Source organism: Pocillopora damicornis, chromosome 3 (genome assembly GCF_964200805.1).
Source record: "Pocillopora damicornis chromosome 3, jaPocDami1.2, whole genome shotgun sequence".
In the NCBI taxonomy this organism is placed as follows: Eukaryota; Metazoa; Cnidaria; class Anthozoa; order Scleractinia; family Pocilloporidae; genus Pocillopora; species Pocillopora damicornis.
The window spans coordinates 6,432,131-6,449,249 of NC_142672.1; the positions used below are offsets into that span (position 1 = coordinate 6,432,131).

At 36.8% G+C, this 17,119-nt stretch overlaps 3 protein-coding genes across 5 annotated transcripts; 1 reads left to right on the forward strand and 2 right to left on the reverse strand.

Moving 5' to 3' along the window:
* Positions 1–209: 209 nt before the first annotated feature.
* Positions 210–7,118, reverse strand: LOC113675046 (uncharacterized). The gene is made up of 5 exons (XM_027191575.2): positions 6,776–7,118; positions 5,932–6,060; positions 4,808–4,993; positions 3,127–3,288; positions 210–2,244 (listed from the first exon to the last, which is right to left on the reverse strand). Exons 2-5 carry the CDS (start codon positions 6,019–6,021, stop codon positions 2,089–2,091), a joined length of 594 nt encoding a protein of 197 aa, XP_027047376.2. The 5' UTR covers positions 6,022–6,060; positions 6,776–7,118; the 3' UTR covers positions 210–2,088.
* On the forward strand, positions 6,981–13,180 carry LOC113675048 (HAUS augmin-like complex subunit 4). 3 transcript variants are annotated; one of them, XM_027191577.2, is made up of 9 exons: positions 6,981–7,154; positions 8,154–8,290; positions 8,656–8,787; positions 9,113–9,265; positions 9,380–9,473; positions 9,565–9,704; positions 10,276–10,406; positions 10,949–11,017; positions 11,929–13,180. In XM_027191577.2, exons 1-9 carry the CDS (start codon positions 7,124–7,126, stop codon positions 12,140–12,142), a joined length of 1,101 nt encoding a protein of 366 aa, XP_027047378.2. In that variant the 5' UTR covers positions 6,981–7,123; the 3' UTR covers positions 12,143–13,180. The 3 variants fall into 3 exon arrangements, with proteins under 3 accessions (XP_027047378.2, XP_089056264.1, XP_089056263.1); XM_089200138.1 differs by having other exon boundaries at positions 6,981–7,107; XM_089200137.1 differs by lacking the exon at positions 6,981–7,154 and adding an exon at positions 7,349–7,484.
* Positions 12,343–14,463, reverse strand: LOC113675047 (uncharacterized). Its single transcript, XM_027191576.2, has one exon. The coding sequence runs from the start codon at positions 14,246–14,248 to the stop codon at positions 12,845–12,847; it is 1,404 nt and encodes a 467-aa protein (XP_027047377.2). The 5' UTR covers positions 14,249–14,463; the 3' UTR covers positions 12,343–12,844.
* Positions 14,464–17,119: the final 2,656 nt, after the last annotated feature.

Sequence of the window (17,119 nt, forward strand, 5' to 3'; positions counted from 1 at the left end):
AAAGTATAAGATCTAAATGGCTGACGATAGGGGTTAATAGCCTGTTACGTACGCTTTTTCAGCCATTGGAACCTCCTCTTGTAATTAAAATTCCATGAACCTTCGAACCTAATTTAAACCAGTTATCATCTTTTGTTTGAAAGCTTATTCAGGCTGCCATTTGATCAAAGAACACAAATTTAAACTTTTTACTTCCACTGCAGTTGCCATTTGAAAAAATTGTTCATACTTTAATCCAGAACGTGAAGTTTGAATAGCACACACGTCACTCATATGGTTGAAATTCAGCAGTCAATAAACGGATTTTCCCGTTTGCAAATGAGCTAGAAATTCTGCATTCTTAATTTCCCGATCATTACACAACCTGTGTTTAAGTATGCTTATCATTAAAGCACTAACGACAGTCTCGAGCTTATATCTTAACACACCGAGTAATTACGGCTATTCGTGCCCAATATGAACAACCAAAACTAAACAGGAATACAAAGTTATACTCTGAGTAGATTCAGTCGAAACTGTACATCATTAAGTACATCGTATTAAGCGGTCACCCTATATAAGCGGTCGGTTTCCAAAGTCCTCTTAATTAGTGTAATTTTCACACATATTAAGTGGTCGTGGCCCCCCTCGACAGAGTCCCAACGGCCTCATTGTTTGTATTGCCTGCCACTTATATTAAACGGTCACTGAGAGAGGAACCACTCAAATAAAACTAAGAATAATCTATCATGTGAAATCTAATTCATGTTTATCTCCAGACATCAGGGTTAGAAGTATTTTTTGAGCCAGTGTTTGTACATTCAGTGGTCAATTATGGCATAAAATAACGTTTTTTCATCGTTTTTTATACCCCTATTCTGTGGAACCTGTCATAAGTTATCAGCCCACAATTCCCCGTGGGTGACCACTTAACACAGGTTCAGCTGTATTTCATAATTGCAAAGCAAAAGAAAGTCATGATCTCTCTTTAACATTATTTACATTTAACACCAAAGATAGAGATTACCGACGGAGGTTCAAATTTTTAAGTTTCTTTTGTATGTACGGTATCAAAGGAATGCGAGTCGTCTTAGAGATAGCATTAAAGTACTCTTGTAGTTAAGAACTGTATATTACAATACGTTTTGGAGTGACTTTTCACTACATATCTTTGTTCTCCATGGCCAGCTACACGCAGCGTATGCACAAAACCTGAACTATAACATATCATAATCAAATCCAATGATTTAAGCTCATCACTGTTAAGTTAACCTGATTTACAAATATCTACATCAGCGCATTCTTAAATACGTTAGAAACAATAGTTAAAACATCAGAAAAAATATTTCAAGAAGACATAATACTGAGCCATCGCAACCAAACTTTCATATTAGAGAAGCATTTTCTACTCTCACCTGCTGTTTTAATTATTTCAAGAAAATTGTTTAAAGTATCTGGTAAAAGCTTAAATTAGATTACCTGCGCAACTAACGGCGACAGGCGGCCAGGGTAATGCCAGTTACTCAGTAAAAATAGAACCTAAAAATATTTAATAAATACCTCAATAATTGTCATCTCAAAAGTTACACTCGATTATCAGAACTTTGACACCTCAAAAGCAATTAAAAACAATGAATGATAAGACCCATCGGTTCTATGGGTATACAATTATGATAACCACACAGGGTGCACCTGATAAATGAGGAGGGTTATCTATACTTCTCTAAAAATAAAAAGTATTATCGTAGAGAAGATTCAGATAAATAAATCACTGATTGTGGGGATGTACGAACACTGATCAAAGTTCATACTTTCTAGGTGCAGTAGCAGATCCCAAGATCTCTAAACTTCTTGCCATGACAAGATCACATAAGATAACCTCTTAACTGGCTGAATTTCTTTGTTCATGTAACTGAGTGTGTGAGGGGAAAGAGGGGAGGGTTTGCAGAGGTAGGTTGGTCAAGAAGGAATATTGGGTCACTCCTTTCAAAGCATTCCTGGATCCAACCCTTGAGATGTCAAATTCTTAAAATTAAACGTATTAAACGTTACACTAACATGGGTATTATGAGCCTCTGAATTGCTAAATAACCTCAAGTACGTATTCAGTTAATATTCTGCTCCAGTTGACTCCACAGGTTGACCATCATCATTATTATCTCCCTCAAATGATGTTTGCTGCTTTGCTGCCGATGTGTTCCTGTTCTTCAAGCAGAACAGTACAGTATCCACAGCAAACAACACCATTGTAATGATTCCAAATGCCTGACACACAAAAAGGCAAATATGAGTGTTACTGACCCAGTGTGAGGTCTAGATTGTACTAATCAGTGGTTTCAAGCACAAACTTTTTCCACACTTCCCATCTGGCAACCCAAAACATGATATAGCTGAATAATTAAAAAAATTTTTTAACAGTGATGAAAATACAAGAAAAAAAGTTGGCTTTCTTATTTTTCCATTCTCAGTAATAGTGCAAGATCTTTCGTTAACAACTTTTCATACTTCAGCATAACTGAATGCTTCACCATCTTTTGAATTACAAAAGAAAGTCACTTTCCAACTCTGAAAGTTTCAGTCCAGTACCAGCACCAGTTGGAATATAATGTTAAAACCCAGCATTTTAAAATATGGTCATATCAATGTGTCTTTGCTGCCCTGAAATCTTTCCCTATCTGATGGCTCACATTTCCTTTATCAAGACATAGCTAAAAATGACAAAGAATACCTGTTATTTAACAACTAGGTGGTTAATAAGTGGATTCATCCATAAGTATCCACTGCTAGCCACTAACACCAAGGTAAATAGTTGTTTTATTATACACTCAAACAGCAAGATAATAAAGCACATAAAGATGATTTTAACTTATTATTCCTTCAAACCATTTGTTCCTGCAATACAATAAAATGTTCCTGCCCAAATCCCATGCACCTTAAGCCGAGGTGAACAGCACATGATATTTGGAATTTGAATAGCAAATCAGATTGCACCTTCAAGGCTATCCACTGTTTTAGTATTTACTAAAAGAAGCTACTACAACTTTTTCCAACCTTAAAACTTTATGCTTATAAAGAAAAATATAAACAATGGCATCACCAAAAATTCCCTTATCAATTTTCACACTGACAAAAGAGCTGAAAGCTTACCCCAGCTGCCTCAACATTGCCACAAGGTTCTACAGTGCAGACCCTAAAATACTCTCCACTTCCATCTTTGTGCTCAGCTCTTCTCAAGTGTATAGCAGTATCAAGGACAAGAGATGAGGCTAGTAGCAAAAGAAAGGCAGTAACAGGGGAGTATACTGCCATCTGTTGAACAGATCAAAACAACCATGACAAGTCAGAGGGAATTGTTCCAAACATGTGTTCTAAGCTTACACAGCTGGAAAGACTTGGTATTAATCTACAAACACATTAAAGATGATAAATTTTTATGTCAGTCTTGCCAAGAAAGTTCACTGTTCCAAGATAAATATTAACTGTAGCTCACAAGCAAAAAAACCAAGGAGAGTTTTTCCATTTTCCTTCACTTATTAGAAATGATGCAACATCTTTCTTTATATCATTCTAGTCACCAATCTCAAACTTTCACCCCATCTCTACACCTTTTTACAAACTGCAGAACCTAAATGTACACAAGACACTTGCCACATGTCACAGGAAGTATGTCAAACAAAAATTACTGAGTTCCTGTCAGGAATCAACCATTACACCTTTAGATTCTGTGCCCTGATACTCTATCACAGAGACACCAAGACTTAGTGATGAGCAAGGTGAATACTTGGTTAATTTCTGACATGCATACCCCATACTGCTACAATTAGCAATGTTAGTGGAGAATCCAACATGATCAACATCAAAGTAGGACCTTTATTTAAATTAATTTTGTAACAGGGCTTCCAATATAATAACGAAATTCTGGTATTTCTTTTTTTCTATATTTGTTTCAAATGATTTTTATCTTAAGTTTGCTTATCATCCAGTTGTAGTTTCATTAACATTTCAGTAGAGATCAACAATCTGCTACAACATACAGTGTATTTATGAATTCCCAGAATAGCATCAGTTTAATTTATAGCATATAATCTTACTTTCATCCCTCTGAACCTCTACAATGTTGAACTTTCTTTCCTACAATTGTCAACATTGCAAGGGCATAGGGAGTTTTGCAACAAGTTGTGTTTGAGTTTATTTCAATAAGTCTTCTGCCTACAAGAATGTATGATACAGATGGAAGTCACTTCCAATTTGGTATCATTTAAGAAATTTCAGAAGGGCATTTTTGTGTTTTTTATATTCTGACAAGTTATCCTTGTGATGTTCTACTGATAATGTACCTCATGACAACTTTTCCTTGTACATGAAAAGAATGGGTCAGATGAACATAAAAATGATGCATGTACATGTTGTATAATTGTAAAATCATAAACCAATTTTCAGGTGAGTGTCAAAAGAAATTGAGGATTAATCAATTGAGTTATTAAAATTGTGCTAGTTTCTCACACAATCTGATTCAAAACTAAAACCAATTGCATCTTGATAATTCAAGTTTCCCTTGTGGGCAGTTTGCCAATATTTTTACTTTGAATTCTCATCAGTTTTTGTGATATCTTCCTTTGCTCTGATTGCCTGTTGACTATTAGTCTGGATGAGGAAAAAAGGCAAAGTTACTCACTCACCATGGCATGCGCTCTTTAACTCTTATGAATTTCTCCTTACAATATAAATACAATTATTATATCAAATTATTTGGTTTAGCTTACGCTACACTCAGTCAAAATGCACTTTATATCAAAGGTAAATGTGTACCAAATGATCACCAACTTACAAAAAAGTTCCAGTTGATAGCGATCCTCTCATAAAGCCGGAGCAAAAACAAGGTGAACAGAAATATTACCACCAGCCATGATGTGATGGTTGCAAAGTAAAAGAAGTCAAATCTTCCACCATATCGAGAGTCGGTGTAATGCAGTGTAAAGCCAGAAAGGCAGGCAAATGCTAACAGAAGGCCAAGCTGGATGAGAAAAAAAGGCAAAGTTACTCACTCACCATGGCATGCGCTCTTTAACTCTTATGAATTTCTCCTTACAATATAAATACAATTATATCAAGCAGACAAGAGATGAGAATGAAGAAACTTATGATCTATCAAATGTTTTTGCATGCAAGCCATTGGTCTAAATGCATCACGTGATTGAAAATGCCCTAGCTTAAACTCATTTTAATAGCCAAGGATATACCCAAAGTGATATTCACCAATTTTTAAACCTGAAGACTACCATGGTAAAAGCATCTGTTCAAATTGAATCTAAGATGAAAGGCATTTAGTTACTGTTACAGAAGGGAAATGTTTGTTAGTTCATAAAGTAAGAACACTGAAAAGTAAACATCCATGCTGTAAACAGTAAGTTGTTTGTAAACATTTTCCCCACTTGTTGGAAAAATAATTGAAGGATTACAAAAATATGCACGGATAATTGTCCTTGGACTTAATCTGTTCCTTAGAGCTCACAGTTTTCCTCATGCTATGCTCTAGGCAAACTGTTTGCATCGCAGAACAGATAATGCACAATGGTAGCAATTGTTCATTCATCAATCTGGGGATCATCAGTTGATCCAACAACAAATTCTCAAAACTAACATGCTAAAATTTTAAGGGAAAAAGAAAGGGATAGTAACTAGTGAGATTTTGGGAGTTAAAGGTTTTAACAAGGATTATGGTCTCAATTCATGAATAAATGGTCTCAATTCTTGAATAAAAGCTTTCTCTAGTGTGGATCATATTGATAACAAATACGCTATTTGGTATTGGGCTTTTTATACCTGCCCCTTCCCCCTTCACAAATTGTCCATCATGAATAAATTAAAAGCAGCGCTTCAAACATTCTTCCAGTTATAAAATCAAAACTGATCACTTGACCTGTTGTGTTAAAAAATGTTACCATCACGTACAATTTCCAAAATTTTAAGAAGTCCTGGTACACTTTTTAAGTAGTTGAAATCCAAACCAGTCTGTCTCATCTGTAGATTAGGGTCCTCCATGTTAAACTTTCTTTGTGCTTACCGTTATATGGCCCCAATCTAGAATTCAAGAGCAATAGAAATAAAGGCAATATCCTGAAAATTTCGCAATACTTGTATGCCAGACTTTCTCAAGTTTATCTTTAAGGGATCTTGACAGTAGTTAGCTGTCTGTAATTTCCAGAAATAAAACATGTTCTTAAAATTGTGACACATTAGACTGAGAGGAAGTGCTCTTTCTTACTTTAAAGACAATTACATCGCTTATCAATCATTTAATAAACATTTCCGCATATGAACGCGCCTAAATATGAAAGTGGCTAAAACTGATACGCTTTCACGTTTGCTCAAACATAAAATTTGTAACTGTTGCAAAGTACTGTGAACTCGAAAATAACAAGATGAAAGTGAAAGAGTGTAGTTAAGGGAAACTCGACATGCATTCACTACTTTCCGGTGCATTTTAAAGATGTCAGCTGTTCGTTTGATTGAACCTTTTCGGTTACACTTTCGTGTGCCTCTTTCTTTCTTAGAGATTTTGACTAGCGACACCAGTGTGGATTACTGTTCCAGCACTTTTCTGGTAAATTTTCGAGTTATTATAAGGAAGAGTTATAGCACATACTAAATATAAAGTTCGGTATATTAAAAATCACGCAACTGAGAGCTTTCTCTGAGAAGAGTTTAAATTTTCTTACGGGTGGAATTGCATCAAGTCGGAATTTAAATAACATACGGACAAATGAAATAATTTTAAGAGTGCAGAGTTTCTTACCCTAATCAAAGAGGAGGTTTGGCTCGGAAGTAATCAGATCCTTGTACAGATGATACCTCACTATACCATACACAAAATGGTCGAAAGGGCAGCGATGAGGAACTTCAAAATAAGTATATAAAACCTTTCCTAATTGGCCAAAAAATCTTTTGACCAATCATAGCAAACCTAAGAATTTCTTTCGGGTAAAAATAAATCATTACGATTGCCTCACTTCCATGCTTACGAAAAATGGCGGTTTTTTTGTAATCACTATGCAAACTCGACAAATTTTCATCGCTAAAATCTATCGACCGAAAGAAAACCAAATTTAATTGTGCGTTGCAATCAAGGTACTAACTACAAAATATGATGTCAGCTCAAGAAACGGCAGATAAATGTAAGATCATGTATGCACTGTGGGTGAAAAATTTGAATGTTTTTGGTCTTACATAAATTCAGTCGTCACTCAAAAATTTAGAAGTTACTCATGATGTAAGATTGCAATTTTTCATTTTTTGTAGCATGAGATCAGCTTATCACATGATCGGTGAATAATTCATCATCTGTAAATATAGCTATTAATTCTGTCCTGAGTTCATACAAACTCTGTTTTGCCGGATGTTTCTGGCGAAAATGTCACGACACCGCTTTTAGCTTGAATACATATATTCCAGTTAAGATCAGTTATAATTAATACTTCTCAGCATAGGCTTATGCACTGTATGGTGTAAGCTTTCAAATTATTCTTTAGTTGTTGTTACTTGAAATCAGCTGATTACACGATCGGCGAAGAATACGTATAACATCAATGATTGTAAATTTATTATTTGAAGGAAAATTCAATTTGCAATTTGAAGAAAAAAGTTCATGTTTTGAACATTGTAAATGTATCACGAATAAGACGAGTTTAAAGATTTACTCTACAGCACGCACCTATGAACAGTTACTGTCCAGTTTTGTTCAGTTCCTACTTCAAAATTTAATTATGTTCAAAGTCATGTAATATGAAATCAGTTGATCACATGATTGGTCAAACATAGATAATCAATAACTGTCATTTTATTCTACCAGACTTTTACTTAAAAAAGGTTTCTTTTGTGTTAATATTTGTTTTCTAGTCCAAAAAAAAGGTTGAAATTTAATTTTCCAGAATTCACTATAAACACATATGCAAAATTTAGTTCAGTTTTCCTTAAGACTTTGTTGCATGGCTTATCAATCCTTGTTCAAACAGTTTCAGGCTCAGACTCTTTCTTTCAGGGTCAGCTGACTTAATCCTGTGATTTATCATTTGCTTGAATCATCAGTTTTAATATTATGGTACTGAGTGAATTGCTTTGAAAGTGCAAATTTTTCAATAATGGAGAAAAATGTTTCTTATTTAATGTTTACACAGTGAACAACAGCCTACCAATTCATTTGACAGCTTCAAATGTACAGCAGAACCCAGAATTTGTAAAATTGTTAATGTCACTGACAAGACATCTGACAGACGGTGGCATGTCAGTTGCTGTTCATAAAGACATGTTACAGGTTAGAAACGGGCCAGGCACTGCCAGTCTCAATGCCTTTGTTTTTAGGGCAGTTTCAGCTGTCTCACTTTATTTGAAATTAATGATGATGAATGGTTGCCAATATTGATCTATCCACTTGTTCAAGCCAAGAAAATATTACCCAACTTCACCTTACTGGAATAAATAGCATTTTTTTTTTTACTTTTACCACTGAAACAAAACCAAAAATTGAGATGTATAAATTAAACTAGTTCCTTTACAATAGAGAAATAAACATCTAATGTTCCAAAACGGAGAAATATCACAAGTAACATTTATAATGCACAGTCCTATTAAGGCTTAGAATGCTGAGAAAAAGTAATTTTTCTTTCCTTCAATGAACAGGCTGAGGATGCTTTAAAAGAACAAAAATTGAAGTACCTTCAGATTTGGACATTGTACTCAGAGCTAAAGGATTTGTTGATTGAATATGACATAAAGAAACAAGATGTTCATCCCAGTTCAGCCACATTACAAGTAAGAGGATTACTTGAAAATGAAACCTTGCTAGTTTACATTGTTTTGTTGCAAAATCAGGTGGATGCCAGTGTATTCTATAGCTGATTTCTAGAAAACATTGGCCAGAGTTTCATCCTCATGGATTTGAGAAGTAGACTGGTGATGATAGATAGGCACCAGTAAACTGCTAGGGGAATGTGACATAAAGCAGGGGTACAGTGATGTAAACTGTGATGAATGTTCATCCTGCCTATCAAGAGTACCAGAGAAACTGAGATAACTTCTGGCAGCTATGCATGCAACTGATTAATTGAAGATGCTTTTTCTTTTCTGTGATTGATAGCTTTATGAAGCCCTGAAGGTGTCGCTTGCACAGGCAGAGACACTTGACTACATAGATTTCCATCCTGAAGGAGGTGAACAATCTGCAACATTGCTTGGACTGAAAGCAGAACAACTACTTGCAGGAGAACATCAGAGAAAGTCCTTACACCAAGTAAGCTTTAAGTCAATTGTATGATTTTTGTTGTGGACATTGTGCATGTTGTGTTAATTTTCTTTGTTTGATCAATTGAATGAATAACAGTCATAGTTTTCTTTTTTTGCTCAGTCTTTTCAACAGAGTATTATTCCTGAACTTGAGACCAGGTTAAGAAGCAAGTGTGAAACTTTAGCAAGTTTTCACAAACCAACAAAACAAGCTGGTATGAGTCACTACTTATTTCTTGTAAATGGACCAAGTTTGTGTTTAATACCTGACAATATTATTCATGTATTACTTTGGCCATCTTTCAGAGAATGAACAGTTGTCTTTTGCTAAAGCTACCCAGTTACCAGCATTTCTCGAAAATGAGAAACAGTTGTTGGACCAAGAAAAGAAGCAGTTGCATCATAATCACATGCTGAGAGACAAACAGTTTACACAATTATATGAGGTTAAGTGTCTTTATTGGTTATTGTTCTACTTGATGTTAACCATAAGCCTTAGGTTGTTTACATATCATAAAAAATGTTATTTATATTAGTGCCAATATAATCATGTTCCAGTCTACTGAGGAAACATGTTTACTGTTATTAAGGGTTCCTAAGGTCAGATTCCTGTGTTGTTAATGGTGAACTTTCATTGATAATCTTTTTTACTGTTTTTACATGGCTTTGAGGATAAAAATTGACATTAGCATGAAATGAAATCCAAAGTTTGGCTCTGAACCTCAGGTTTTACATATTGTTGAAAGGCTTAGTAGCAAAAACTAATGAGTGAGGAAGCCTGGGGATGCCTATTTGATTGTAAGCAGCAACTTGCTCTTGCAAAAATTCATCATTGTTTTGTCCAGGGTTGCTTCTGGAAAAAGGAAGAGAAACAATGACAAACTTGACTCGTGTGCTTCCAGGTCTTAGAAATGGATCTAGATCAAGGGGTGGTGGGTAGGGTCAGTAAAATTACAAATCACTTCACCATTTCTGCCCAGCCATTTATGTGGACACTTTGCTTTTTTTAAATGTTAGGTTTTAATGCAGTCACTTCAAATTCTACAAAAACTAATGGCAGACCATCAGCTGCAGTCTCAAGCAAAACATGATCGGGTGATGGCAGAGTGGTTGGCTGCAAAGTGTGATGCTATGTGCCTGAAAGTCAGGTATTGTTGACATGGGTTTCAGTTATTTAGCACAGTTGCACATGTTATCCTGCTATAATCTGCCTGCATGAGGTACATATCAATCTCATCTCCAGGGCCCCTCTTCTTAAAGGGTGAGATAAAGAAAAAGATTGGGAACCAGTTTGATTGATTATGTGAAACTGTACTATTTGAAGCAATATCAATGAATTTTCAATTTAGGCAATGTGAAGGAAGAAAAAAAATTATCAATTAGAGGATATTATTTGATGTAATGCGTAGTTCTCAGAGTGATATTTGTAAGAGATATATGGCAGACAGCATAGAGAATTGGAAAGAGGAGAAGGTTTAACAATGAGTTGGAGAAATTTCCTCTGATGACATCAATACATTTTCAAGATGGGCAATGTGAAGAAAGAAACATATCAACCAGAGGATACTGTTTGATGTAACACCTAATTCTCAGAGCAGTCTTTGTTGGAGATGATGGCACACAGCGTAGAGAATTGACAATTATATTTAGGAGAGAAATATTTAATCACAAGTGTATGCTTCCTTCATAGGGTACTTCAAAATCAGATGATCAGGGACACATACACTCTTGAAGCAATTCAAGCTCTTAAAAGAATCAAGTATGTGTGCTTAACAGTGCTTTTATAAACATCTGTTGAATCTCTCAGTCTAGAAACAATTTTCAATTGAGTGGCCAAAATAATCTGGGATTGCATTGCTTTTGCTCTTCTTTACGCTGTGATTGGCCCAGAAAACTCGCGCCACTATCTCACCTAATCAGATTTTGAGAGGTTAAAACCAATCGCGACTTGGTCTTCCGCGTTTTCCCGCGCTCGAGAAAGAGTGCTTGGTTTAATAGTAAGTACAGGTCTATTCTAATTGGCTTTTTGTGATATTTGTCTTTGGTTTGATTGGCTGGTTTGATTATTTTTTTAGTTGGTTTTTTAAGACTCTAAGCCGAAATTCGCACTATATCGAACGTTATACTAAAGCTTTTGACTTGGCTGATCCCAGCAGTATGTAGACGCCTCTCACAAACATGTATGAACTTATTGTATGCCAACACAGTGGTCGTTGGGCCTGCGCAAGGGGTTTAATTCTAGCCCGCCGCGCGCCAATTTTCCCGCGCAAAATTTCTAAGAAGAACATGAAAAACATCCGTTGTCACGTCAAACATGCAAACTAAACTGAAACTTTCTTAGAAATCTACAAAAATACTTTCCGAAAACAAAGTTTATTCCAAAGGCTAACGCTCGAGTCGTCGTTTTAAACTCTTTACGGTGGCCAGTTTTCGTTGTCAACTCAGGTGATAATACTAAATTAAACTGTTATACTCTCCCACCGACGCTACACCACAGTTTCTTTAGAAACTTACCCCCTTCATTCGAGTGATCTGTAGGTCTGCGGTGGAGCATTGGACCGCGAATTGCAAGGGTCTGGGACATGCGTCCGTGAAGATTACTCAGACTTTTTTCTTTGTACGACGTTTGACAAAATCGCTAATATTTTTCTCTCTTCATATTCACCTTAGGGCCTCTTTAAAGGACGCAGAAGAACAGAGCACTGCTGAGTTTCACCGACTTACACAAACACTTCTCGCTTACGAATCAGTTGGACTGGGTTTTGATTCCCTTGTTCAGCAATACACTACACTCATGGCGGAGATTGACAACAAGAAATGGGCGCTGAGCGAACTGCGACAAAATCAAGGAAGCGAGTTGGATGACTTGTGGAATCAGCATTAACGTGAAAACAACAGAACGGCGTTCAACTTGAAAAGGTTTCAGCCAAACTTCAGCTTCTTTGTGAAGCAGTTAGCGCGATCACGGAAATGAAAACATCTTAAATTCTCAAATTAAAGAGATATCTTCCCTTTCATAGATGAGATGTCAAAAATTGAATTGGACGTGAACCTGTTGGAGAACGTTGTATGACAGACTTCTTATATTGTCTCCCTGCAGCAAAGATTATTCATTTTTAGAATACTTCTCTTCACGAGCCGATGATATAGGTCGCGAAGTTTACATTTCCAAACTGACTCGAGATACGAATTATGCTGCAGCTACTTTAAATATAAGTTTGAATATATACGATTTCAGTGACCCAGTTACTTGTTCGTGACTTACAATCAGTGTTTCGAGATTCATCTTTCTAAAAAGTTTTTCCTTTTAAATCTGCATGGTAACTTCAGAGCCACCTTAATTTTTCGATAATCTCTTCAAGTTTACAAAAGATAAGGTGCAGTGGAATCGCTATAACTGAGAATTGCTATTTGAAAATAACATGATCATTTTGAGCCACCTTACAGCATATCAGGAAGATGCGATAGCTTGCGATGAAGGAGTTTTTCCTTTGAAAATCTCGGTTGTTGCAAAACCTCATTTTCTTAACAGTTTTAACACTCCTCGAGGTTCACGATTTATTGAAAGTGGTCCCAGTTAATAGAATTACTGTGCACACACATCTTTTAAAATCTGCATGGATAATGTAATGAAATCTTCTGCTTGTTCTTTTGTGGTAACGTGCGGGAAATATTCCATGGCCCAGTAAAGTCTACCGTCCACCGTCAGGATGTTGTTACCGAAAACGTGGCCCAGTCTCTCTCCTCTCAGACCAAAGTACATTCCGGCAAATTTGAACGGACACTCCCCACCCTGGCTCGTCTGGAGGGCTCCGCAGTTAGTGATAGTGATGATCTGGCTCCTACGGCCTTCGTTATTTTCATAATTGTGTAAATTACAATACGCTTTGCTACCAGAACAATAATAAAGCTTCAAGAGGTCGAGGTGCTTCCCAGAGTCTAGCTGCGCGTGTACCTCGCGAGTACACGTGCGAGCAAACTCCCAAAAGCCAACTTTGTCATCGGGGTAAGCCAAGGGAACTAAAATTGATAAAGCACTTGCGGTAACATAGGCTCCAAACTCAAAGGTTTCAACTTTTGGCTGGCAATCTTTGCGTAGACTGACTGTATAGATTGAATCGATGCAGACTGGGTTGTGAAGATCGTGTTTTTTCGTGCGGAGAATTCGCGCGATTGCTTGATGCGTGGAGGCGGTTATGGCACCGTGAACTGTGCACTTGTTGGCTTTACAGTTCTTTATCAGCAGCTTTGTGTCTTCTTCAGAAAAACTTCGACCAAGGAGGCAGGTTTTCTTCGATACCGACGGATTTGAATTGGCGACAGGGGGGTAAACTGAAAGGTAAAGATTATTTGGTTTCATGAAGAAGGTTTTCGCTCGCTGAAGTGCGAAAAAGCTCGAAATTAACACTTTCTCCGCAGTGCTTGGTTCGGCTCGATTGGATAGCAGCGATTCCAAGGGGGGTCTAAGGGGCAAGCTTTCAACTTCAAATTCTTCACTATGGTGGAGAGCCGCTAAAAATTCCACCAGTTTTTGCTGAAGCTGGAAGACAGAAAGCGCGTCGCAGATTGCATGTTGGAATGTGAACAGTAACGCGTAGTTGTATTTGCCTTCGTGGACTGATTCTCTCAGTAGCCTCACTCGCCATAGAGGACCACTGTTAGTGTTGAACAAGGGGCCATCTGTTTCCTTTTCGAAACCTTTTCCCCATTCATCAGCAGTTATTTCGTCCAATACTCGAAAGTCGACTGTTTCTGGGTTTTCCATTTCTTCAAAGTATGGTTGACTGCCGCTCTCGTTGATTCGCATCCGTAACAAGGGAAATCGTTTGGGTAGCAGACTGAGGGCTTTCCGCAGATGATCGTGAATCAGTTCTTCTTCAGAAGTCAGCAGCAGCACAGAAGTAATAGTGCCCCAATGATTTATCTTTTCTCTGTCGAGCAGCACCCGCTCTAACATGCCAAGAGGTCTTGAATTAGTACTCTCCGCCATGAAATCGTGCTGTTTCACAAGTTACTGTGCGATCTCCAAGGCTCGTAAGTCCCTCTTTCTTGTTTTTGGCCGCTAGTATTTTTTAGTTTTTGTAGGCACCTTCAATAACTATGATTTGTAATGATCGTTGGTGTTGTTTTGGAAAAAACAAATCCGTGCGCGCGTTATTTCGTGATCTTCTTTACAATGCTGTCTTGTGTTTTTCAAAATCATCGAATGACGTCATAAGCGTTCCAATATCGAGTTGGGAGTTTATTCAAGACCAATTACAATTACAATACTTTATTCAAGAGAAGGAAAATAAAAAAAATTGTAAAAGTATCTCTCGAAAGGGGATATTCTAGAGGTTAACCCTATATAAAAGATTCCCCGAATAAAAAGATCAAAACATTATATACAGATAATTAAAAACTGTTTACCATCATCTCAATCAATATTCATGTAAATCTTTAGTCTGTTACGAAATAAAGTCAATGATCCTGCGTGTACAATATCTTTAGGCAAATTATTCCACATATTAACGATCCGTACAAAAAAAGAAAATTTGTAGCAATTTACGATACCAGTGATGCTTTAAACCATTCAGATTAAAACCAGCAGTCTTTTCTTGTGATTTCCCCAAAAACCGAAAAACTCACCCCGTCATCGAGTAAGTAAAGCTACAAAGGCCTCGATCAATACGATCAATAATCTTTTGACTTCTGACATGCCTACGTAGAAAATTGACAAGTTCGAGTTCTCTCAGAGGTAAAGTTTCCGCATAGCCCCACACTATTGTAAAACAAATCTGTTTTCCTAATGGCAATTTATTGTTTTTGTCATTGTTTTCTCTATCCAAGAACTGAATGCATAATGTAGTATGGGGTTGTGCGGGAATTTTACCCTCTCATATTTTGTAGAGCTTGCCACAGATTTTCATGGAGCTTTGCAGATTTTTTCGACAAAATTATTCAGGCGTCGAGGATGATTCGTTTGTTTGAAAGAGGAAATTCTGAACTTGATATTCCTTTGTCAAGGTTCACAATATGATGGTGAGGTCTGTTCCCAATAACGGCGGGGTGTGAGGGCATAATAATGATGTAAATTTATCTCGTCTCTTTTGTCGTGTCTGGTCCCTTTGGAACTCTTAGTCTTAGGTTTTCAATTTCGGACAATAGTTAATATGTCTGCTATTTATATGCAAATAAGGTAAAGGATCAAAGTAATTTCAAGAACTGGCCCGCTGCATGTAAGTCTCGCTTTAGATTTGATAGTTTGTCAGAGACGGTGTGATTACTTGCGTGACGTGAATAGATGTTTCAGTATATCATCAAAACAGTCAGATAATATAGCACAAAAATACGATTTTACCCATTTATTTCCGGACGTAAATCCCGCATAAGTTCCTAGGAGGTGAATATCTAAGTTCAGAGTTTGAGTAACCGATCAGTTTTCGTATGTACTACTGAATATACAGCCCAAGTTTATCAGTGGGGATCGTTGCGTGACATTCCAAAGAACGGTTTGTCGTTAATTGATCAGATTGAAATGACATTGAATGAACTTTCTACCCTCGCCTAGGATAAAGGAAGTTTTACGCTTATCTTATGAAATAGAGAATACCCTTTCTTACTATCAGAAAGTATTTTTACACGCGCCTGTACACGCCCATTTGAAGACGCGTACGAAAGATGGCATTAAACCTCAGTTAAACTCAGTGAATTGCACTGGGTGAGAAAGAGATACATCTATATCATCACAGTTAGCCCAGGCTGGTTGTAACAGATGGACCCGTGTCAAACTTGGTTTCTAATATACCTACCAAACAAGGCAGGTTCTGGAAACTAAGGTAAATATCTTGACGGGTGATGGTCTCATACCCTGTGTTAACTTGCTAAAAATACATCTGCATCGCGGACTACCAGATTCTCCAGTGGTTCGTCATCGACCTGTTTATACCTTGCGATGTCAGCCTTTGATTTTCAAGTAAGTCAATTGCAACAGGTTGAAATCTTCTTTAAGATTTCATAAAATAAAAAAGTAACCAACGATTTTCAAGAAATTTTTTGAGAAAAAGGTTGTCACCGTCGCTGATTTCTCTCTAAATTTATGCTCCAGAATACCGGAGTTGGCTCTTGTAGTTTTTTTAATGAATATTCTTGGTAGTTCGTTTCTGTATTATACATCATTGAAGAGATGAACATATATTTTTTTCGGTTTACATTTTCAGGGCTAATATACATGGAAAAAGTACTTAGTTCTGATTGGTTAAGATAAATGCAGTTTTTAGGTAATTCAGTGCAGAAGAGAGTTAATTCAGTGCAGAAGAGGGTTAATTTAGTGCAAAGAAAGAAACAAATCAGACATTCTGATTGGTCAATAATCAAAGAAACTCACAGATAGCCAATCAAATGCGAGCCTTGGATGTCGCAACAAAATTTGAAAATTTGCGAGCGAAACAATGGCCAGTGTTTTAAGTTGGCTTTCTTTCGCCACCGCAGCTGAAAAACAGCTTAAACAACGAAAACACTGTAAAAAGCACTGCTTTTTGGTTGTCAGTTTGGAAAAATTGGTGTTTAGAGAAGGGAATTGCCGAGGAAATCGAAAATTACGAGCCGACCCAGCTTAACACTTTGCTTGAGCGATCACACGCCAAAATTAAAAACAAAAATGGTTAAACCTCGGAAACGACGATTCCATTTTATCGAAAGTGATTCGGACACAGACTAAACAATTCCTTGAACTGTTTAGCCGGACTTTGACCTTTTTTGCACCTTAAAGATGTGAAGATATCATTACACAATTTATTATTGTTTTTGATCGTACACGGTTGTTTTGACCGAAAGCAAGGTTTGAATAAATTATTTTTGCACTTGACGCGCGCGCTTTGCT

Bases quoted from the DNA above. Each gene is read 5' to 3' on its own strand.
- LOC113675048 (XM_027191577.2), top strand. From the start codon at position 7,124: ATGATGTCAGCTCAAGAAACGGCAGATAAAT. The intron at 7,155-8,153 runs GTAAGATCATGT...ATGTTTACACAG, and splicing joins TCAAGAAACGGCAGATAAAT to TGAACAACAGCCTACCAATT. The intron at 8,788-9,112 runs GTAAGAGGATTA...TGTGATTGATAG, and splicing joins CCAGTTCAGCCACATTACAA to CTTTATGAAGCCCTGAAGGT.
- LOC113675046 (XM_027191575.2), bottom strand. From the start codon at position 6,021: ATGGAGGACCCTAATCTACAGATGAGACAGACTGGTTTGGATTTCAAC. The intron at 4,994-5,931 runs GTACGTGATGGT...TTTCTCATCCAG, and splicing joins TTCTTAAAATTTTGGAAATT to CTTGGCCTTCTGTTAGCATT. The intron at 2,245-3,126 runs GTAAGCTTTCAG...TTTGTGTGTCAG, and splicing joins GCAATGTTGAGGCAGCTGGG to GCATTTGGAATCATTACAAT.
- LOC113675047 (XM_027191576.2), bottom strand. From the start codon at position 14,248: ATGGCGGAGAGTACTAATTCAAGACCTCTTGGCATGTTAGAGCGGGTG.